The following is a 25367-nucleotide window of genomic DNA, read 5'->3' as shown; positions in this document are numbered from 1 at the left end:
TTCTAAATTGTCACAAAATAATCAAAAAGAAGCAATAAGAGTATCGATAAGGAACCGAACCGATATTAATGAGAAGAGTACTAGTAACGGTCCCCGTCCCTACGTACTACTGCTATGAACCGTGCGTTGATGGAAGAACATTGTGTTGTACTGAGAGGACAGAGAGTGAGAACCCAATGAGACCGGCTCTTTACCTCAGTGACGCCCAGCTTGCGACAAGCAGCAATGAAGTTTTCCACGTTGAGTCGACACTTTGCTGAGCTCAGTTTTGGCTGAAAATAATATAAAAAAACACATTTAGGGAACTTCATGAAGTGAAATGCTTTACTTAGTAAAACAGTTCATTAGTTGGGATTAGGAATTCTTAAATAGTGTCTTTTATTTATTTATATTTAAGGAGAAAACACCATTCATCATATGTTAGTAAGAAGCCTCCATGTTGTCATGTTTAGCGGTTGACTTGATAAACGAGTGGACATTTCCACACATCTAATTAAAAACGAGTCACGTCACTGGCTTGTATTCAAGAATTCACACTATGCTCAAATATGCCAATATTATATTATTCTAATCGATTTATGCTTTCCTACAACAGCGTAGATACCAGCTTTAAAGGAAGAATGTACATATTAATAATCAATGCACATTGAATTGATGTGATCAAACAGCTGATTGATCTGATTGATTGGACGGGGAACTATCTAACGGATGCTAACCGTCTAACGGACACTGCTGAGTAGATCACAGCCGCTCTGCTGCTTACAGCTTGGTGAGTTCAATTTAGTGGTAAATGTGTATAAAGTCTCTTATATGAGGACTTGCAGCCGATTGGCTGAGGAGGTTACCTCAAAGCTACTCCTCAATACTCAAAACGTTCTAGGGACTCGCCTCCCAGCTACTGGGCAAAGGTGAAGGGAGAGTCTGTTGGATTACAAGCAGCAGCCAGAGAGCAACACACTCTGCTCTGTAGGTTGTTCAGTGTAAATACATGCATCTATCCTGTGCCTTTGTATTGGCCGTGGACCTCACTAAATAAAGACCTGGAGACAAAGCTGAGACGCTAGTGCAGACATCGATTATAGTATTTGGTCACCTACAAACAAGCAAGATTTCTGGCTCTCACAGACCTGTAACTTCTTCTTTAAGAGGCTCCTCTGTCCTCCACTCGTTACCTGTATTAATTGTACCTGTTTGAACTCGTTATCAGTATAAAAGACACCTGTCCACAACCTCAAACAGTCACACTCCAAACTCCACTATGGCCAAGACCAAAGAGCTGTCAAAGGACACCAGAAACAAAATTGTAGACCTGCACCAGGCTGGGAAGACTGAATCTGCAATAGGTAAGCAGCTTGGTGTGAAGAAATCAACTGTGAGAGCAATTATTAGAAAATGGAAGACATACAAGACCACTGATTGTCTCCCTCGATCTGGGGCTCCACGCAAGATCTCACCCCGTGGGGTCAAAATGATCACAAGAACGGTGAACAAAAATCCCAGAACCACACGGGGGGACCTAGTGACCTGCAGAGAGCTGGGACCAAAGTAACAAAGGCTACCATCAGTAACACACTACGCCGCCAGGGACTCAAATCCTGCAGTGCCAGACGTGTCCCCCTGCTTAAGCCAGTACATGTCCAGGCCCGTCTGAAGTTTGCTAGAGAGCATTTGGATGATCCAGAAGAGGATTGGGAGAATGTCATATGGTCAGATGACACCAAAATAGAACTTATATATAGTGTATTCTGTATATCAGTAATGTCAGATCTCTTATTGCAGTAGAGGGGGAGAGAGGAATAAACTCATCTCCCTTAGATAGGTCTGCTCTGAAAGTTTGAGCTAAGATAATATCAGGCCTTTTACAATGAAAGTTCTTTCTCTTCAATATTATTTCCTCCATCAACAATGTAAACGTTGGCAGTCAAAACGTTGTTTGGTTCCACTGAAGTGAGTTTCCTCTGCAGCAACAGTGATCCTCGTCTGTGGACATCTCTCCACTCTCGTTGAGTCCAGACTCCTCTTGTCCCTGCTGTCATGGCTCTGTGTCTGCAGCTCGCCGTCCATATGGAGGCTGTCTGGGTGTCACCCGGGGAAGGTGAGGGGGGTACGGGTGAGTCCTGAAGTGAGTCCCCTTCCTCCTCATACAGGGATCATCTGCTTGGAAATGAGGATAGAACCTGAAACCTTCACCTGGAAAGACATACTATAGATAGATAGATAGATAGATAGATAGATAGATAGATATAGATATATATAGATAGATATAGATATAGATATAGATATATATATATATAGAAATAGATATATATATATATAGAAATAGATATAGATATATATATATAGATATAGATATATATATATATATATATATACACACACACACACACACAAAGTTATAGCGTAGCTCCAAACACCAAGAGCTCAGTTAAAATGAAACACATTCCCAGACATAAAATGTGCAACGCTTCTCCGACGCTGTCAGCCAGAAATACCGTTCATACAAATCCTTTTCCCTGAGTCAGGGCTGCCAGCTGCGGGGTTGACTGACCATTTCTTACGATGTCCAGCTTTTTCTGAAATGTCCTTTCTTGAGAAAGGCGTTGTCAGTAACTCCGCCACTAAATCCGTTTCTCCTCCTTATTCAGCCATTGAGTGTTAAAAAAACAAAGCAGGTAAAAAATAAATAAACTACACCAAGCAAAACACTAAAAATGTTATAATTTCTTCCATATCTTTCAATTTGAACTCTTACTACTCCGACTAAGCCTCTGATGTTAAGTTTCGGTTCACAATAGTCACGTGCTCGCCCACTGACCAATCACAGTGCACGCTGCACCTCACTGCAGAGCTGCACCTGAAAACTGAGCTGCACGTTAATGCTGACGTACTTGTAGGCCAGCTAGCAGGCTCTGACACGTCAAAGAATACACCCAACATGTCAAACTAAAGATCTGATTGGTTGAACACTATGACAATCAACAATATCGTCCCCATTCACTTAAAGTACAAAGGGATTCACTTGTGAGTCTGCAGGTCTCGGGCCTCTCTTCTTACCTAGAGACACAGAGGTGAAATCTGATTGGATAAAAGCTCTACTTAAAACAAGCTGCACTGGAAGCAGAGCAACTGAGGAAGACAGTAACTGTGCAATGAGAAAATAAGATAATGAGGAAAAAATACTTAAAATACTGTATTTATGAAAAATAATTCAATTATAAAATAGCTATAACTTTGTGATTCTGTTTAGGCCAGCAGAGGCCTTGAAGTCCCTGATGGACCACCACTGCTATGATTGCAGTTTCGTGTCCCTCAGTACACTTCTATTAACGTTTCCTCATTTTTAACCCTCATTTATTTAGGGAGTCCCAGTTGAAGGCCACGCCCCTTTCTGCAGGGATTCCCTGACTGCACTCACACATGGAAGCTGCCCAGTACAAGCACAGTCTGATGTGATGGCCACTGAGCAGCTCTGCTGGAGCAGCTGGGGGTTATTATGTGCTCTTCAGTGGTGGTAGTGAGCGAGTGGCTCTGTCACTCTCCCCATCCAGGTTGATCTCGCCTGTCAGGGGACGTAAATGAAGCTTAGCGGAAGTTCAATCCGGAAGATTCTTTGCGCTTTTATTCATTCAAACTTCTCTACTCCTTCAGCTGACTGATGGGGTTCAGTCTGAATTAAAGCACGTTGTATTTTTCCACGATCCGCCTTAGCCGATCATATAGTTGCTGTCTAACTTCAATGAAACGCTGTTCTCCTCTCTGCTGTCAGTTACCGTTTTAATAAGAACGGACTCTTCTTTCCCATTCACCACCAGTCTTCATCACATCAGAGCACAGGGTTCTGTCCACTGAGCTCAGCCAGCTCTTCAGTCATCTCTCTTTATCTCATCACCACCACTGTAACCTTCAGGCCATCACTGAACCTCAGCTCACCAACAATGTAAATGCTCTGTACTTTCTCTCTTTTTCACTCAAAACTCTTAACACTACATGTCATCATTCACCCATTCATACACTGATGACAGGGGCTACCATGTAAGGTGCCACCAGCCCATCAGAACTATCTAATCATTCACACAACATTCATGCACCACAGGAACAGTCTACGGGAGCAGTTTGGGGTGAAGTGTCTTGCCCAAGGACACATCCACATGGACTAGTGGAGCCAGGGATCGAAGGACGACCCTGCTCTACCACTGAGCCACAGTAGTAGGGGTCAGAACATTGTGACTGGGAGAGGATGATGACCACCATGTAGACCGTGATGAGAACATTCTTTACTTTGAAGTAAGTCATCAGTTTAGATGAGAGGCTGGAAACTGTTGGTACTCACCACCAGATGTCACTACTTCCTCCGTCTAATCTCTTAGAAAAACTAATACATAATGCAGGAGTGTCTCTTTATGTACAAGAATTACCAAACACTCAACATTTATCTTGAAAGCACATTTAACTTTTACTGATGTAATGTAGAGAATAATGAAGAACAGTAAATGTGTGGCAGTACAGACTGAGCAGACAGCTGCAAAGGTTTAAAAGTGTTACTATTATTTGTTGCTCCGTGTGACAGTCAATAATACAACTCACACACAGTTTGAGCACATCTCCTTAACCTGCTGGATCTTTTAAAATGGGAAAGTCTGTAGCTGCCAGTGTGTGGAGGCAGGAGTCCACACTTGTGGAGAGAATGATAAAGAATCAGTCACCTCTATAGCGGAGAGCAGCGGTCTGATGTCCACGGCTGTCTTCTGTCCACGGTTCTGTCTTCTGTCCACATACAAGACATAAACACAAAGCTCTAGGTTGACGTTCAATCCACAACAGATGTTTGTCATTCGTTGTTAGAAAAACCCACATTAAGGCATTCAACAACCAACCAAGGACAAATGGGTCTCTTCATATCGTGTATTAAAAATAAATTATAAAATTCACAACTTCATATAATTATGGTCTTGAGAGCACACACAAAACACTTTGAAAGGTTTTTTTGTCAACATTCTTCTTCTATTATTTCTGTTTTCCTCTCTCCGTTGTAATTCTTACCACTCCTAACCCCGTCCCCTTGGCCTGGTGCATAAATGTAATGTTTCTACTGTGTGGGTAATGTCCTCCTCTGTTATGTTAGTTTGTAGGTCTTCTTCTGGTCTGAGTTCATAACCTGTCCGCTGAGGAACTTGACAACAGAACAAACGCAGACTGGAGAACATCCTGTGAACAGGTGCAGAAAGCGGGCCGGTAGGATACTGGTTGACCAATCACAACCGGCTCGCTACCGCTTCAGAAAGCTCCATCAGCTTCTGCTCCATCAGGACCACAACCAACCGACGCCTAAACACTCACCCTCAGACCATCACAGCACAACTCTCTACTATAGACCGTGCAATATGTGTCAGTACTGTGCTGTATGTGCGAATGTAGCATTATTCAGGATATTTATCATTATTAAACATTATGTAGAAAAACGTAGCATTTTATTCATCGTAACTGTGTATAAGTCTTCTAAGTGACATTCTTTAACATAATCATTTAACTTTCTTCTTTGTGTTCATTTGAAAAATAAGACATTCTGATCTAAACTCTGGTAACAGCTTTGGTGAGACTCACCTTAGTCAGGGATACAGACAGCAGAGGCATAACATGTATATGAATATGTATACAGTATAGGAGTACTGGGCACTATAGGCTGATTTGCATTCTTCAGTATTTAAACTGGGGCCACTGAGTCCAAACCTCTGAATGACAATAGGAGAAACTTGATTAGACCAACCTGAGTCCATCAGGGGCCTTGGACTTTCAGGCCTCTCAGGTCTGAAACTGTGGTGTCCAAAGTCTTCTCTATAACCCTGGAGCACTAAACATGCAGAGATGTATGACAAGACAGTCAGTTAAGCATATACATAATATATCAACAGATAGATCAATAGATGATGTGCTGATGATAATCTCTTGACATTTTCTGTTTGTGTCTGTTTCTACATGTCCTCTTGCAGGTAAAACATGGTTTTTGCAGCAGCTGGTGTCATTTTTACACATTTTTCTTTCATGTTGTGTGGGCTGCTTTTCCAGAAATAGAAAACATCCTTTTCATTGGAACAACCCATTTTGCCAGTCGGGTGAAACAGATACAGTTTGTTGAAGAGAGTAGTTGTTTATTTCAGACCGTTCTCAGGAGTATTGTATGAAGTATTGAGTTTGATTGGTGTAAAAGCTTTTCAAACAGTATTAGGAGAGAAGGCATGAAAAACTTCTACTGTAAGCCAGAGAAATCTTCATGACTATCCGTAGTACATGAATGAAGCACATTTTGGGTGACATATATACGAATATATGCAGAATCAATCAGCTCCAGGAAAAGTCTTCCTATAGAGCACCACTTTGATCAGCGGTACACAGTAAATATCAACTATGTCCTAACAGCAGCCACTGGACTGAACCATGCTCCACCAATAACAAGTCAGCACTCAGTATATCAATCAGCTGTGTGTGCACCAGCCTCTTCCTGCAGGAGAGGGGGGGTCGTAGAGGTCGACTCCCCAGGTCTCAGTGGCGTGCTGCAGCAGCAGGCTGCTGATGCGTCGATGGGCCAGCGTGTGGCCCATCGATGCGTCGATGGGCCAGATGCGTCGATGGGCCAGTGGACGCCGTCTGGCATTCGGTGCTGCAGGCTGCAGCGGAAGTGGAAGTGCAGGTCGAGGACATCCAAGCCGTAGGCCTCCGCCAGTCGACCGCTGTAGAAGTTGGCTTCGATGATGTCATAACGCAGCGTGGGAGCCAAGTGGCTCACCTGCAGTGATTCAATGATAGGAACAGGTGATTCAACCCACACAGGTTCATCAATCATTTTAGATTTGTGTTTGGTGGTAAATAATGCAATATTATCATTCATCATCTCTGCATATGACATGTATTATTGAGACAAAATTCTTATTTTTTTTTTAAATTTATTTTATTATATTGATCCCTTTCAGGGGGAAATTTGTTTCTGCATTTGACCCATCCCTGTATATAGGGAGCAGTGGGCTGCCAATGACAGGCGCCCAGGGAGCCGTTAGGGGTTCAGTCCCAGTCGAGGATCAAACCGTTGACCTTGCGGTTCCCAGACAACCCTCTTAACACAGTGAGCCACGAACAGTATTGCAGTATTCTCCAAAACGCCAGAGGGCCTACAAACAAATGTATAGTGAAGAAGCGAGACGACAACCAGCGGAACAGGCAAAATGCCATAAACCAACCTCCACAATGCCTATCTGATGGTGCACGCCTAGTAACAGGAATTCAGAGTGATGACCGAGCGTCGCACACGACACGCAGGCCGTGATTACGTCTTTTTCTAATTCTAGCGAGTACAAACTAAGCTTAATATTCACATACAACAGAAGTAGATGGGGACACACATTCATTAATGATTAAAAATCTAAATCAAAGGTTTGGCTGGAAACCTTGTTCTGTTGGAAATTGAAATAAAAATGTTACATCACATGTGTTTTAATTATTTGACGATAGTTATACTGGTGGCCCAAAGAGTCAAGTTCACTGAATTTGACAGTTGCCAGTGGACCAGAGAGTACAACCTCAGACCTGCATATGTGTGGGGGGGTCAGTCAGCTTCACTCTGCAGAGAGACATCACAGATGAGAGCAGTGCAGAGCGGTGTCTGTGAGCTAACAGTAGGGCACCCTCACATGCACTAACATGCACTAAAAGCATGCGTGGACCGACCGGCTATGTCAACAAAGCAAGGAAAGCTTGGATACCACCACACGCAGAGGGAGAGTGACTTCCTGCTTTCTGTATCTTTACATAGCCAATAGTTGTTTGATGAATAAATACAGCTCCTTTAAAGAGTACCGACAAAAGAGCCGATAATAGTGGAGCTTATCAATATTACAGTCTTTAATATTTAGCACCAGCGCCCGTTTAATACCGGGCTTCGGTACCCATTACTAGTCCACAGGGATGGCCGTTTTTCACCACATGCTGTTATTTAAACTGATTAAATGGATGGATATGTTGTGCATTAAAATTATGTCGAAAAGGTCCAACTAGCTCATCTTTAATAACACCAGCTAGTTGGACCTTTTCGGGTTGAAGATGGACTTAAAATCAACTCCCAAACCTACTGCCAGTTTTTAGAAGACACTTTCTTCAAGCAGTGGTACAAGAAAAGGTCTGCTTCTTCAAGACCACCATGATTTTTATGCAGACAATGCTCCATCGCATGCATCCAAAACTCCCCTGCGTGGCTGGCCAGTAAAGGCCTTAAAGATGAAAGAGTAATGACATGGCCCCCTTCCTCACCTAAACCCCACTGAGAACTTGAGGGCTCTTCTTAAACAGGAGAATTACAGTGAAGGAAAACATCAACCTGTGGTTGATCGTCAGCAGATCAAGAAAGTGACAGAATCCATGAATGAAGGCTTATTACTGTTATTGGAAAGAAGAGGGGCTGTATTGGTCACTGACTTTTTATTTGAAATGTCAGGAATGTTTTTTTGTAAATGTTGAGTTGTTTGTTTATTATTCTCACTTTGACAGATGAAAACAAACAAGTGAGATGGGAAAACTTTCGTTTTTCATTTAGTTGCATAATAATTGTGCACATAGATACTCTCCTGAGAAAGCCAAAACCTCACTCTTACTTTCTTAAATATTCAGGTTTATTAACATTTTGGATTGACCGAGAGCTCTGTAGTTGTTCAATAATAAAATGAATCCTCATAAATACAACTTGCCTAATAATTGCGCACACAGTGTACATAAACATATACACACAAACATACACACATCTAAAAGAATAGGGGCAAGCGAGTAGGAGGGAAGAGGAGAAAAAAGAAAAGAAAAAAATATATGTAACAAAATAAATAAAGCTCTTCTAATTCCACAATGTCAATGTGAAGCTGCTCATTCCCCTGCTCTGTGGATGAAGACATGTGATGTGTGGTGATTGGCTGGGATGAAATGCTGCAGCTGAGAGATACTCACTTCAGGCACCAAGAATCCACCCTTGATCTTCTCGCCTATCGGCATAGTCACAGCCCACACGATGAGGCACTCGTGGTCAACGATGGCTTTAATCTGGCCAAAGAACTTGTGAAGGTTCTCTTTGTACTGTCCAAGAGACTCCAGGCCATACCTGGGATATAAAAACGAGACGCCAGATATGTGAAAATGAAGCTGCCATTTCTAGTTTGTCATAACTAGAAATGTCTTTGAAATGTATTATTTCTATAGAATATATGTTAACTTTTTGTCGTAAACTGTGATGTCACGTTCCCTTGATAAGCAGTCCTCGTCACTGCCAACTCCACAGCAGACTAGTGGAGGTGGACAGCCACGTGCCATGCTTGCATAAAATGAACGTATGACCAATGGTGTGTGGCGGCCATAGATCCAGACAAGCACAATAAAGTGCATAAGAATTTTGACCACATCATAATTAGAACTGACGATCAAGAGGACCAAAACTGGCTGATGGATAAACTGGTATTCTTTTTAAACATAAACAAAGATCTTTTATATTGATCCTATAAATGAGGTTAACTGATCATATTTGGTTATTGGACCCAAGACATGTACTCAGATAGTTTCAGTGTATATCAACCGGCATGTGCCGATAGCAACATATTGGTGGTGAAGCTATAGTGCTTGATAATGTGGATCCAGCTCATGATAGTGCTGCTGTGGTTTAGACTGCAACGTTGAGCAGAGCTCAGTGCTGCCTGTTGCAGTGACAGATGAATGATCTCACTAGAAGAACAGTCTACAGCCATGCTAGCAGCACTGAGGCTGTGCTAGCACAGTGGTCACATCGTCATGCTTAATATCCTCACAGTCAGCGGTTTAATATTTACCATGCCCACCAGCTTACTTTAGCATGCTAAAGATGTAACCCGATGATGGTGCTGTTTGAAAACAAATGATAATCCACCCTGAGGGGAACATGAATGTACTGTACATTTTGCCCTGCTGATAATCTAGAGGAAAAGTCAGGTGATCAACAAAGTCAATGACTTAAAAGTAATTATTCATTTGAATATAATTAATAATGTTCAAATGATCAATAAGCATGAATATCGAGACCCCCTGGGAGCAGGGACCAATAACCAACCAGCTGTCATCACAACACATGCAAAAATAATCAGACAACCGCTCTTTAAAAAAGGCACAGTAAAGTTTATTGGACTGAAGCAATAATTAATAGAACATACAATAAACATCTATTCTACAGCTACAATAACAAGCAGGAAGGCCCACGTGTGTGTGTGTGTGTGTAGGTGGGAGGGGGAGGAGCGAGAGGGAGCAAGATGGCAGACGTGATCCTGTGAATGGCCGTGTCACAGGGTTCCTGATTGTGGGGACACCTAAAAAGTTAGAGGTGAGGTACAATGGAGGACGTGGTTTACAGGTCTGTGACACACACTGATGTGGAGCAAAGCCGAGTTATACAGTGGGTACGGAAAGTATTCAGACCCCTTTACATTTTTCACTCTTTGTTTCATTGCAGCCATTTGCTAAAATCAAAAAAGTTCATTTTATTTCTCATTAATGCGTGTATTGCGTGTGTGTGTGTGTGAGAAAAAAAGAAAGGAAGGCATCCAAAGCGAAGACAACCCTAACTGCCACAGAAAGACACTACAGCCGTCCTCTCATCATTCAGAAACCCGGCGAGTGAACTTGGTTCCGTCGTCCATGGCGCTGGTCTTCTGATAAAACGCAGTGTACTGGATTCACACACAGTGGCAGAAACATACACCAGCAGGGGCCCACAGCTTGGGACAACACAATCAATGTAACATGTTTAACACAAAAACAAGCACAATAAATAAGGTCGTCTCAACGCAGCATTGATCAGGACTTGTCGATCTTACATTTACAACACAATAAAGCTTACAGTACAATTAAGCTGTAAACACACCGTTATTAACCTACCTATTTTATCTCTGCCCAGACAAAACACACCTAATTCAGATTGCTTAACGTAGTGATTAAGGCCCCGATTAACGCGTTGGCCACAAAACCATTGTTCTTTTGTATGGCGTGCCTGCCGTGCACTTTTTTCTTGTGATTCTCACGTTTTTCCAGAGTCTCCACCGCTCGTCAGTGTCACACTGGACCCAGGCAGCCAAATCAAATTGAGCAAGAGGCAAACTTTACTACTTAACCATTAGTAAAGTTTTGAGCAGAGTAGATGTGGTAGTAACGTACAGAGGCAGACGACAGACGGTTGATATTAGCGGTTTTTAATTACGAGGAAGTACATCATTTCCCGCCTCATTCGATGTCTGCACTGAATCTACTTTTTTCCCCGTTTACATTTGATTGCCTGGTTGCACACGCACACCCCTCTAAAGTCTATTGATGTGCATCTGTATATTGTTCTGGTCACTTTAAGAATCACAGGGTGTCAGCTAGTGCTGGGCGGTATACCGGTTTTAATTTCCCATATGATATGAATTTTTCACACACCGTCATACCGATGCACAGAAACAACTGCTGTCACTCTTCAACAGGCAGCAGAATATATTGTTCACCGCTAAGAAGGCTACAGTCGGAGATAGTTGTCTTAACTGTATTGAGAGGGACCTCTAGTCATGGTTATAACACAACAATTAATAACCCACAACTAACGCTCTTTAACAGGGCAAAGCACCACGACACAACAGTTTGTGACACAAACAATTTGTAACACTAATAATTGTACATTTATAAAATTACAACACCGAACGGCATGCTGGGTACAGCTCGCTAGCCCAACAGTCTGTTAACAGCTGGGAGAGGCTCCGTCTCTACAGTAACGTTACATTAAAGAACAGAACAGACCGATGCAGGATGAACAAAGACAGACCGGAGATGCACCGATAGAGTCTGTGCCCAAGAGAGGAGCTGGGTCTGCTGTTTGGAAGTGTTTTGGTTTAAAACAATTCGACGTTTTGCAAGTTTGTCGAGCCACTGTTGTTGCAGCTGGTGGTAACACGAGCAACTTACTCCATCAAAAAAAACAAACATGTGTTGCAATACCAAGAGTGTGATTTCGGTCGTCAACCGGTAACGTTTGCGCAAGTGAAACAGTGAAGCCGAAGGGTCAGACATCGCTTGAAGAGGCATTTGCTCGAGGCAGCATATGAGAAGAAAAGCAAGCGGTGGAGCGACATTACGAACGCAATAACGATCCATCTATGCAAGGACATGGTCCCGCTACAGACAGTCGAGGAAGACTCAGAGCAATGATTAAAACACTGGATTCAAGGTAGTCTTACCGGGGCGACAATACTTCATCCAAACTGCTATCCCAACATTATAGGAACAAACGAGCACAGCCTATAGTAAGCAAAGCCTTCATACATGATGACATTAACATGCTTTTATATTCTATGTACTCCTGACAGTAGAGTAAGCCACTATAAACCTATATAAAAACAGTCAAGGAAAAAATGAAATACCGTGATATACCGTAAAACCGCCATAATCTTAAAAAATACCGTTTTTGGTCATACCGCCCAGCACTAGTCGGTAACAGGAGGTTATGTCATGTGACCACCAGTAATCAGAATATGTTACAGTCAGTGAACTTTGATGCTAGTAGAACAGTGTAGTCATCATTGCTAATGACTACACTGTTAATGGGCTTTTGAAAGTTCATATAAAATGATTTACAATAAACAAAATCATTGATTACATGTTAAAACATGCCATATTACATTTTAAGATAAAGATTTAGTAAATACATAAAGCATTTTTAACTATTCCTTGCAGGTTTCAGTGCGAGATTATTCACAGACTTACTGTTGCTTTTTTGTCATTTATCAAGATCTTCAATACATTTTGTCAGAGGGAACCCAACCAGGTGGGAGTCAAATAAGGAAGCAACAGATGTGATGCGCTGCATTCTGCCAGTTTTTATTGCAGACCTCTCGCTCCAAGCCTTGAATAAGCGATCAGCAGCTCAAGGAATGTATTCCTTTGTAAAGGATCAGTTCTTCCCCCTTGCCCTGTTCCTAATGTTACTTGTGCATGTGAAGATTCACCGGCAGGTTTTGGTTTTCCAAAAAGAGAAGCCTTTTCTTCTCCCAGGTGGAGGAGGAGCCATGAGATCAATACCACAGTCCTTGACTTTCCTGTTAATTGAATAATGTTCCTAGCCGCGCTGTCACATTTGACCTCAGGTCACAGTGCTGGCAACATCCCTGACACAGCATAGTCGAGGATCGCTGGCAGGCATGGCCCCAATCAGATGCTGGTCTAAAGCCTCTGCAGGATGACATCCTGCATACTTGGTGTCAGGGAAAGGCTCTCTAGACTGTCTCCTAGACAGATTGTGCACAGTATGGGGATGCTGAGATGAGGACACTGGCAGAGCAGTTCAACACTCAGGGAGTCTGTCTGGTGAGTGGACTCATTCATAGTCCTGATCGGAACGTATTATATACCACAGTCCATTGGTTTCAAAGACTAATTTCATCTTTATTCTACTTCAGAACAAATCCCAGGAAGAGGTTCTTCTGTGGCTTGCATCTCTAGAACTCTGAGCTGTATCCCACACTGAGCCCCTGTCCAGACTGCAGTTGTGGAGATGCTATTTTTGCCCTCAAGATTATAATAAATGATTGAGAACACCATCACTATTCATGTGTCTGTATCAGAATACAAAGTTTCTCAACTTCAGTGTGGGAAGTGGCATACACCTCTTTCAGGCCCCGTTTTGAAACTCGACTAGTTTGCCAGTTTGTCACACTTTCAACCATACATGTAAGGACAGCTAATCAGCCGCCTGTGATCACCAGATCCAAACCACTCGCATCATCCACAGGGAGGTGGATGTCCGAGAAAGATGGACATTCCCATGTGACACCAGAGACCATCTTTGACCAAAGACAAAGGTAACCATCTTCCTCCATATAGAACCACCTGTTATAACCTGACTGAAGTTCCATACTTGCTGACCAAAGAGTTAACGAATAGAATAGAAAGCGTACGAGGATTGGTTACCTGGTGATGTCCCACAGGACATCACCAGGTAAGTCCTCCAGGATGTCCTCCAGGATGCACGAGGATCCTGGATGCACTTAAGTCCTCCAGGATGCACGAGGAGTAGATCCGTGTCAGGAAGTAGAAACGCAGCAGGTGGTGGCCGGAGCAGTACTGTCGGACCTCTCTGTACTCTGTGCCGTTCGTCATGGGTCCTAATTGACCTCCCTCCACCAGGACGTCCCGTTCAAAGGACTTCTCTCCCTGCACCACAGACAGAGAGACATTACGTTCCAGTGTGCCAGCACAGGAAACCAGTGTTTCTTCTTCCAGAACACAAGCACATTTCATAGTTTAAGACATGGGTCAGTGGTTCGTCTAAAAATAAACCCCATTCTTAAGGATTACATCATGTTTCTGTGATTAGTTAGGGGACCAGGTCTGTGTCAGTCAACATGGAGGCATATTCAATTTAATGTTTGATTGATAGATCAATATTTATTCATGTAACAGAAGCTGTGTTGCAGATTGTATACATGAAACTGTATATTGATTTAATAGTGTAATCCAATAATATTTTATATCAAACACCATATACATATTGATATTAGGATATTGTTTTATATCCAATTGTAGAATTATACATTTTTTATCAGGTAATAAACAATGTTGTAAAGCTGCATAAAGCACAGGGGAGCTGCAGATAATTCTGTTGGTTCATCACGAGAAACTCATTTCACATCGTCACCTTTCACGATGTCCTTCCATTAATGTGAAAATATCGATAGCTGCTTTAAGGAACAGTTAAACTAACTGAGGTGAGAAGAGGAGTATATGGTCTGAGAAGTTATGCAGGCAGACTGATGGAATTTCCAAGTTTCCACTTTTAGTAACTCAGCCTCTAACTTCTGACTGATTCAGAAGAAAACTGTACAGCCCTAAATGCTTCATCAATTACTTTTTAAAAGTAAGAGTTAAAGTGAGAAGCAACACTCATTTAGAGGGTTCAGGGACTTCCCCCTAACTCAGCAACTTAAGAGCTACCTTCAGTCTGTAGAAGGCTTTGTGAATATGGCCCAGTATGAAGTACAACTACTCAGAACATTGTAGCAGAACACATTTTCATCCAATTATTCATTGTGGGGCTTGTGTGACCCCTTGGGCGGATCCAGACCCCTCCTGTCATAGGATATATAAAACTACATAATCTATAAAGGAAGATGGTCTATTCAAATGGTAGAAAAGCAAAGGATAGACAGTTTTGTGTTCATATTGGTGAACATCACGGCTTATCCTTTTTATTTCATATTTTCTGTTCTGGCAGCCTTTGTTTCATTGACAGACAATTTATTTCCAGTAGATAAAGATGGAATGCAAGTCAGACTGAGCAAAAGGCCTTTGAGTCGACAGAAGAAAAAAGTGGGAGTCGAGGTATGTTGGTGCTTTTTCATGTGAACGAGACGCTTGTGGAAAGACTTACTTTGGATTTGAGCTGAGGCAAAGTCAAGTACTGATCCCTCTGAAGCAGCAGCACCAGGTCTTTGTATGCAGGTCTATGGAGCGCTGCACTGAAATCAAAAGACCGATGCAACAGGTTTTACTCAAAGAATTAAATTAATTACGATGAGAAAGAACTTGGAGAAGTGAGGTTTTTAATGGGTGCAGATAGTTGCCAAGATGTGAAGCTCTTGTAAGATTCTGTCTGATAAATAATGAACATGGCGTTAAATCCAAGCTGGCACCTTCTCCAAAACAATTTCAGGAAACATTTTACAATTGAAAGGGAGCTTTTTTTCTCATATCTTTATTCGAGAATGTGTTCTTTCAATTTGAGAGCATGACTTATTGATTTCACACTGATTTCACACTGATTTCATTCTGTAATGCTCCTCACACTCAGGCTGCTCTGTGTGCTTGTGAAACGTCTGCTCTGATTTATACTCTGCTCTTGGATTGTTTTGGTGTAACAAACCTGTCAAGATTCCCCAACCAATAGAATTCCACTGAAATGATGCATGCCTCATTGTGTGTTGGCTTTACTTGTTAAAGCAACGCAGATGGGCGGTGATGACCACAGCAGTCTGCCCCTTCTTAATACATCCATGCTCTTCCTACGTTAAGCTATCTACCTCGCTGTAATTACAATTAAGTCTTGTAGTTCACTTCCAAACTTAAACTGAACATACTTGTGTTGAAAGTGCTCTTTTCTTCAGTCTCCGCTAACGTTAGCTTGACGCACAGTTAACGTTTTAGTGAGTGAAGGTCTGGACGCCGTGGTGTACAACGTTATTGATCATAATTGGTCTTCCTGTTGACTATTGTACCAACGTGCTACTGCGGTCCTAAACCACATAAAACTGCTCGTGTTGCATTGACTGGCCTCATTCCCCACCAGCAGAAACAGATGCTCGCTAGCATATGAGGCGGCTACCTGTGTCACTAACTCACTCCACTGACCGGCACCACCGTTTGTTCCCCTCCAGCACACCGACAGAGCCCGGTGCCGCTATTATAAAAAAAAAGTATGGGCGCTTTGGCCCCCCCCAAATTCCATGTATGCATACATGGCCAATAAAGCTGATTCTGAACACACTTCTTGTTCATGTCTCACCTGAGCCACCAAGAACCACCACAAACTTGTTGTGCAGAAGCTGCCTGGCTTTACTCCGCATTGCAACTGTCCTCATGGCTGCACTGCTGCCGTCTACAGGAGTGGGAGGAAGGATGTTACTGTTAGCATCATCTAACCCTGCTTTCATCACTGTAACATTTGACATGACACATATTGTAACACTGTTCTTGCAGGAGTGTGTATGGTTTAAAATTGTCTCCAACCTCCTTTAAAAAAAAGAAAGAATGTGTTTTAAAAGACACATGCCACATGAAGCCGTCTCATTCGTTAGGATATATGCTTACTGATCATTTACAAAGCAGCACTTCCATTGAAAACAATCAAATTATAGAAGGGCTACAGATTATGACCCTAATTTCCAACTGTATTTGAAGTTATTTCGTTCCAGGTTTTTGTATGCGACAACACAATCCAAACTCAAAAATAGCCACAGATATATTTTCTTGCTTTCTTTGCTTGTACTTATAACTATATTTTATACTTTATAATACATATCTAATTATCAGCAACTTTAAAAAGGCAACTAGAATATACATGTCAGCTTCATGCAACTGGAGCAAAAAGCCAGATGATCTTAGAAGTGCAGCTAATGGAGCAATTTTCAGGCTAAAACTCTTTTCATGTGCCTATGATTGAGCAACTATGTTTTGAGCATGTCTGATTTCATGTACTTTGTACTGAATATCTTTTAATTATATTACTTTGTTTAATTACTGTTTTTGTTCAGCACAATGAACTGTTTTTGTGGACGAAATTTACTGTAGAAATGAGCTTGTTGAAAAAAATGAATTACCTTTGTAATCGTTATATCCTGTTCTGCTTTTGCCAGGAAAGCAGCAGGGATAAGGAGCTGGGCACTGGTTTGATTGTTTGTCACTGATCAACCTTGATACCATGTGTATTAGTTTGATTCACCACCGATACAATGGCAGAGCTGCTCTTGTAGCTAACCGGGAGCCCGCAGAGAGTATTCCAGCAGCACAGTGATGTTAGCTCTGGCTAACAACTAGCAGCTTCATGTGCTAACAGCAGCACCTGTTGCTAACGGTGGTGCAGCTAAGTAAGCGGGCAGAATTCGTGCTTGTGAACTTGGTTCCGCATGCCCTGTAAAATCGTTTAGTTAGTGGTAAAACATAAATATAAGAGAGTATGAAGGAAGAGCTCTGCCACCCATGTAGTTATTGTCTTTAACGTTTTATGCTTACTGATATTTTACTGAGCCAGGAAAGGTTGTTCAACTACCCAAGTTATTGCTAGTTAGCAAGATGACTGGGTGCTTACAGCTAACATTAGCTAACCATGGAACAAGTCTGCATATTGGACCATATTCATTTCAAATATACAAAGAGCGAGTAAACAATCTAGTTATATGTTGAGTAATGTGGCCTACTTTCCATTTTTGTATCCCACTTGGCCACTAAAGGAGTTGAGGTTATGTGGCCGTTATATCTCGTCCCGCTGTATTATGATATAATCAGTTACCATAGGCTGGAGGCTGGAGACACTCCTGTAACTGCGGTTGTCTCGTGCCGAAATGAGGCACACGTGACCAAATTCGCATAGTCTCAGATACGTCGCAGTAATACTGACCAAACGCTAAAAAACTCATTTATTGTAGGTTATTGTAAGCCCGATATTCAGACTAAATTGCTTTATTTGAACAATTATCCCAACTGCCCTCAACGATTAAAGGAATATTTCAACATTTTGGGAAATATAATTATTTGCTTAATCTTAATTATTTAATTAATTGTCTCCTCTAACTACGCAAGAAAATCAATTTCTCAAAATGTCAAACTAGCCTAATCCTAAAAATAATTATTAAGTCAGTGCCAGTTTTCCCCTCTCTGTCACCTGTCATTTTCTACAGCTGATTTATTGACATTATGACCTGGAACTAGATTTTTACAGCGAGGAATTCTTGCTGATCCCACCAGTTTAACTAACTTGCTGATGTTCTCTGGCAGCATGCTGCAGCTGCCTGTGTGAACTCAGCACAATAGCTGAATGAGAGACTCTGATGTGTCCGTCCAGCTCCGACTGCTCAGACGGTCAGACTGCCTCGAAGCAGAGGAGATGAAACCGTCTGTAGCAGCTGGTTTTGTCTTTAGTCTGATCTGCAGCTCTGAAGCTGAATCACAGCGACTGTGGGTTTCAAAGGACTTTCTGTTTGGAGATTGTCAGTGTTCTTGGCCACGAGGCTTCCAACAGATTGTTTCCATTTATAGCCATGAGTCAGTTTATTCAGTGAGGGATTACACCATTAACCCCATTCATGCAAGAGTTACTCCAACATACCAAAAGGAGACATCAAAGAGCACAACATGATGGAGCAGAGACCGAATAATCTTAAACTGCTGCAAAAGGGGCAGCTGGTCTCTCTCAAACAGAACCTGAAGCCCGTGGATGTCAGGAGGCCCCCCGCTTATTCCTGACATTTACAGGCCAGTTTGCTGTGAAATGCGCTGTGGATGTCCATGCTCCACAGATGACGAAAGTTTGTGATGACCCTCGGACATTTCATCTTGTGCCATTATCGATCAGATCTGCACAGGAAATATAAAAATGTAACAGGCAAAAATCAGTGACATTTACACAACGTGCTCTCCAGAGGATTCAAGTTTTCACCAGCAGCTGGCTGCAGAATCTATTTAACGGAAAGACACGAGAGGTATCGACCTCCTCATGAACTCTCGGCAGAATCCCCAAAATATGAAACTACTGCTTTAACAAACACCATTTGGATACTGGTGTTTAATATAAGTAGTGCCTTATTTGCCAAACTTCATCGTACATTTAAGCTTTTTGTATGCTAAAATATAAAATCAGACTTTTTTCCGTAAAAACAAAAAACAGCATCTTTAAAGACACAAACCACAATATTCTACAAACCCAAACCAAGTAGTTCTTGTTGCAGTTCTGCGTGTGGTGTTGCCATAACCGTTGCCCGACTTTATTCTCATTGAATTACTTTATTCTCAACTTCAAAGATATGTGGGATACATTTTGGATGTACAGAAATTTATGTTGAAGCTCATCTGAGATGTTAAAGTCCAGGTGTTTATACATAAATTAAAATTAATAAATGTATCATTGAAATGCATTAATTCCATTTGCACATTTGAAGAGGTCAGAGTTAATCATGACTACATGTGTGTAGACTCAGCAGAGATAACATTAAAGGAGAAAAGTGGATCTACAGGAGAATATATGCTTGAAAGCAATACAGAAGGCCTGGGAGCCTTACTGTAATATATACTGTATTATATTCCATTACAGTTTTGTATTAACACTTGAATTTAATAGGAAGTGCTGTTGTCCTGTTACTGGGTAAACCCCAGAAACTTTCATTTAACAAACAAAATAACTGGAGACCCCCTCAGGAAGCGAGCGTGGGAGGTAGTATGAACAGCAGCTAGCTCGGATGTCACGTCAGGACTTGTGCTCTCTGTTGCTGTTATCAGAGTTTATCGTTGGAGCAGAACCTGACTGGCTTGTGTTTTTATAAACCCCTCACTTCATGTATGTAGCTCGCCTACTGAAGGCTAGCCTGAGGGAAGACATCAACATATTTATTCACCGCCCTCAGGCCTGTGGCTGCACAGAACGTGATTCATAGACAGCGGTCCTGGAAAAACTCAGCTCTCCTCACGTCCGCTGTCTGGTGCAGAATTCAGCCCACAGGTTTGGTTGGGTGCCGGGTGCCCTGGCTGGTAATGGGCTGGGAAAACGTTTACATCGATACGTCTCCCCACGAGGCCATTCCTCCTCGCTGTCCGATAGCGTTCCACTCGAACCACTGACTCTCCCAATGCATTAGTCTCCAGGGAGAAGAGAGCTGCCGCTCTGATATCTCATTTCCATCAGAGCAGAATCCATTAAGGGCAGGTGAGAGTGGAGATGACCCATGATGTAAAGACTTCATACTTGGCTCGTCAGGCAGGAACTATAAGATCATTGTGGCCCCGCTGTGAGATTCTTTGTTTTCATAAGAAACAGTAAGACAAAGACGAGGACTGACTGCCCTTAATGGACACCTTAATGGATTAACACTGGAGTAGAGCTTTTATTGTCCTGGTGCTCCAGGACCAGGTGCTCTGCATCCAGTACTCTGCCACAACTGCATTCCTGTGACACCTTCAGGGACACAAGCAATAAATCAAGAGTACAAGGAAGGTGCATCTGTGCTACAAATGTTAGAAATGACAAACATAGAAATATACAATATTATAATAAATGCAGGAAAAGGAAAACAACTGAGTTGCGTTAAAAATTGTACAGGGCCGATGCATCTGTGTTGCTTTGTTACAGATGCTGGATGAAGGAACGGGAAGTCATGGAGCCACAAATTATAGCATCACCGTCAAACCTGGATTAACCCTCCAGGTGGAAAAATGAACTGTGGGCCTCGAATGAAGTTTTATAATCTCATGATCAGGGGTTAGCCTACCGAAGCATGTGGACCAAACAAATGTGGAATGTATGTCTTTATCTTTGACTTGAATTAGTAGCTGTGGCCGTCATGCAGCAGAGGGATAGAAACACGTTTTCTCAGAATTGAAAGAGGGAGATGTGGCAAAGTAACTTCATTAATCAAGCTGTTACACACTGACGTTTACATACAGTGAAATGACAAATCGGCCGATGCTTCGGATGAGTCCAACACCATCAAAGCTCTCTGTACATTTTCATTTTCAGCAAAAGTCAAAATCCCATTTCCTGGAGAACCACAAGACTCTAGAGGAAAAAAAAAAGTATTTCAAAGTTATTTGCTTGTTGTCTTGAGGAGAGAACTAACAAAACATGAATTCAGACTTTTTACAATTATGTAGTTATTTCGGAGTCCCTTTTTGTCGGTTTATTGCAATTAAATCTCAGCAAAATCAGTTTATTTTGGGCTTATACTAGTAAACCAGCCGACGTGTGGCTTGCTAGACACAGTGAATACAGCTCGATGAAAGTCACAGAGCGCCTCCGGTTGATGTTACGAACCAGACAAGACGGCCTTTAGTTTCCCGGGATATCTGGTACACACAGAAATGCACATTTTCTCTAAGAACTTGAGATGCAAATGTAAAGTACTGGCAGTGTGAGGAGCAATTAATCATAGAGAACAGCTATAGAAGGATAACAACATGAGTTATGACTCCCTTTTCTTAGACACGGTCTGCCCCCCCATTCACCGCTCACACACCGCTCACACACCGCTCTGGATCCACACAGAAAATGAAATTGGGAGAGAATAAATTCTTAACACCCCTCGGCCTCTGGCCATCCATCTTGACTCAAAGAATATAATTAAATGTGTGCGTGGAAAATGCAACAGTGTTCCTCTGGAATCCGGCTGATGATTGTTCCTCAAGGTTTGACAGAGTAGATGTGAAAGGACCACGATGTACCTGTACACAGAGACGCCGATATCCAAATACATGTGTCCACAGAATGTCAGTTTATAAAAAGTCAACATTTAAGATCAACTTAAGATGCAATTACTGCCTGAATAAAATGAAAACAGCATCAGTGTAACACTATGCCGTTACCACTCTAGGGTTTGTTCTGTGGTAAGTTTAATCACTGTGTTGGTTTTAAGTATAACTTTGCATGGACTCACATGACGTTGGTCCACCAAACTGTTTTTGTCTTAGTCAACAAACTGAATCTGAACTCTCTATATTGTAGTGCAAGTATGTCAACTGGGGGAAATATTTGGATAAGGAAAATATATACATCCTGTGCAGTTTCAAATGAAAGCTTTCCATATGCTTGCATTCTGATTAATCTCCATAGTCGTGCAGCAACCCAAGCCAGCACCAACGGTCTGCAGGTGATCTGCCTCCACTGAAACACATTCATGTTTGTTCAGCGCTGCAGAATCAATGTATCACACTTGCTAGCGTCGTGTGATACATTGCGGCAGACATCAAGTCTGCGTTCATCTTTGGACAAAGTAACAGGCCAGGCTGTTGTCATCCATGGCAGGAAGATGAGTCACTTTTTCGTAAGGTATCGTATGAGGATACGATGAACATGTTTATGTGGCAATGCAGTCTACACACTGCAATATCTGATTATGTAATAAAAAGTAATGCAGACATGATGTTCTCTATGATGATTTATACAACGTAAGCAAGTCTCACACTGTATGGAAGCCAACAGATGGAACAGCGATCTAAAGTCTTTTGAAAAGGATGAAATCATGCAAAGCTTCCCGTTAGGACTGTCAAAATAATGCACTCATTTCTGTTCATTATAAAAAGAATGCCTTAAAAATGCAAATTAACACATATATTATTTAATGTTAAATAAATTGATTTATTAACAATTCCAAGCGGTCAGTTCATTAATTATGTCAGATAGTTAAAACAATACTCCTCTGGCCACATTTTAGGCAAAATGATAAGCGTATGTTTAATAAGACATATATTGAAATTTAAACAATTTATTGATTTCTAATTCCCCTTTTGATATTTCTATTCATAGCTTTACTTGGTGATGTTTTTGAGTGAAAATATCTTCATTTGGGAGCTTTTCCAAGCAAATATTGACGCGATTAATTGTGAATAAATATGGAGTTATTGTAAGCCAAATGTACTGATGATTTAAAGTTATACTACCCATTTGGCAGAATGACCAGTTATTCAAGTATATATGATATAATTCGATTATCACTACAGATGTGTTAGCATGTTGTAGTCAGTTTATATACAGATGGGTACACAGTACACAGCACAGGTGCAACACATCTCTCTGACACCTGGTACAGTATTGAGTGGCATAAAATGGAAACAAGTATTGTACTTAAATATTGTACTTCCTGTAAGTGCAGGAGTTGATGTACTTGATTGAATTCCACCAGTTATTCATTAAACACACACACACACACACACACACACACACTCGTTCATGACATTCAGACAACTGTTTATTAGAGAGCAGATTATCACTGCTTAGCGTTTCAATTTCACAGGTTTGGATTAGTTGTCTTCTGGCTCTTAGTCTTGCACACAGTGCTAAGAGCTAAAAGTCATCTTACAGACAAGCTTGAGGTCAATTCCTCAAACGGGCTTTCACTGAATCGGATCAATTCAGTGATCACACCTGACGCACAGGAAGTTATCTTTCTGTAAGTATTGTAATGGTCATACAGGCAAATGTATAAAATAACCAACATATGTATTCTGTAACCTACATTACACTGGTTCAAGATGAGACGACAAACGCTCCTGCTCTACACATAGCACCACGGCGGTGCCATGATGAACGACAAGCGTGACAAAGGAGAGTTACACAGTCAGTCCACAAGTGGGCGATGGTGTCCCACCACAGAGCCAGGAGACGGCAGCGTGTCCTGGAGGCTCAGCAGGTTAAGGCGAATGAATGAATGAATGGATGAATGAATGGATGGATTCAAACCCGTACACGTGGTCAGCACTTTCATTGCTTCACAAGTCAAGTCGCTCCCGAAGATCAATGTAACTCCTACTTCCTTATTATATCGAACTTTTATTTGAGATAGTAAAAAGTAGTTGTGTCAGCATTATGTTCAGTGTTAGTTTAGTAACTTCACTTAAAGTATGATGAATTCATTAATAAACCTGTATGAAAGGTTGTTTTAAAGCGTCATGTGACCATCATAAGCAACACACCTAACACGGTGATAATAGGTGACAGATTTGATGTGGGTGTGGCATCAAACACCCCAATGGCTGGATTAGGGATGGGAATCCATAACATGTTATTGACACCATCGATTCAGCTAATCGGCCTGGTTCTTTATCGATTCCTGAAAAAGTAGGCCTACAAAGGTTTCCAGCATCACTGCTGTGTTATGATCTGTGAGTCTGAGCAAAGTACAGATAGTCCGTCCCTCGCCGCAGGAAGAGTCCACGGCCACAGGAAGTGGCGAGGTTCAGGCGAGGGGTGCTTTAAAGCCACGTTCCCCCAGGGCCTTTCCAAGCCGACCTGCTAGACACGCAGGAAGTGTGGGTAAAGGTCTCACGTGGGGATCCTCCCACACCGAGCGGCCGCCCCCTGACCTGCCGAGTTGAATCCCCCTGGGCAGATTTCGTGGACCCCACTCGCTGATATATAAATGTAGTATTAACATGTTCTGGTTGAATATGAATGGGAAACCCTACTCCTTCCTGTTGCAGGTTTCCATCATTCTAAGCGCGGAGCTCGACATGGTGACGGATGAGTTTCAGCAACGCACAACTGGCAGAGAAGAAAGCCAGCATCAATGGAGGGGAATGAAACCTCTGAGGTGATACAACTTCAATGGATCCACAATTTGGAACTGGTTCTTGATTCCCATCCCTGACTGGTTCAGACCAGATCAGCCCTGCGGTGAAACAATGGACTGGTTGGCAGAACTACAGTTCTTCATGAAGAAGAACTGCTGAATCTTCACAGCTGCTACTCAAGCCGACATTTGAGTCTCACACTGTGCTGATCTCAGCGGCATCACTCCACTGACCATGCAGTTAATCCAGTGATGTTTTCTTTTAACTGATTACCGATCTGCTAAAGCCAGCGTCAAGTCTGTTCAGAGTTTCACACTGAAATACGCTGCTTCTGGAAACAGTGCAAAGGAAATGGCACTAATTATTGAAAGTAGGTGCAGCAGGTCAACATGGGTCTGTCAACTACAAACCCAAGTTGTAATAAACATGAATGTTCCTTTGGACCACTGGTCCTTTTTACGAGCCTCTGCACACTGATGCCATCCAGTCAGACGTCACCTCTCACGTGCTCCATGTGGTGCCTGGTGGCC

At 42.1% G+C, this 25367-nt stretch overlaps 1 protein-coding gene across 1 annotated transcript; it reads right to left on the bottom strand.

Annotated features, from left to right (window-relative positions):
- Positions 1-256: 256 nt before the first annotated feature.
- LOC116385483 (PC-esterase domain-containing protein 1A-like) lies at positions 257-16634 on the bottom strand. The gene is made up of 9 exons (XM_031850977.1): positions 16574-16634; positions 15443-15525; positions 14009-14226; positions 8980-9130; positions 6626-6781; positions 6491-6587; positions 5765-5848; positions 4704-4764; positions 257-272 (listed from the first exon to the last, which is right to left on the bottom strand). Exons 1-8 carry the CDS (start codon positions 16632-16634, stop codon positions 4706-4708), a joined length of 909 nt encoding a protein of 302 aa, XP_031706837.1. The 3' UTR covers positions 257-272; positions 4704-4705.
- Between the last annotated feature and the right edge of the window lie 8733 nt (positions 16635-25367).

The sequence above is a fragment of the Anarrhichthys ocellatus genome, unplaced genomic scaffold, assembly GCF_004355925.1.
Source record: "Anarrhichthys ocellatus isolate YVR2014 unplaced genomic scaffold, GSC_Weel_1.0 scaffold11, whole genome shotgun sequence".
Lineage (NCBI taxonomy): Eukaryota > Metazoa > Chordata > Actinopteri > Perciformes > Anarhichadidae > Anarrhichthys > Anarrhichthys ocellatus.
Note: the sequence above shows the minus strand (reverse complement) of the source record. Positions and strands in the feature narration are given on the sequence as shown.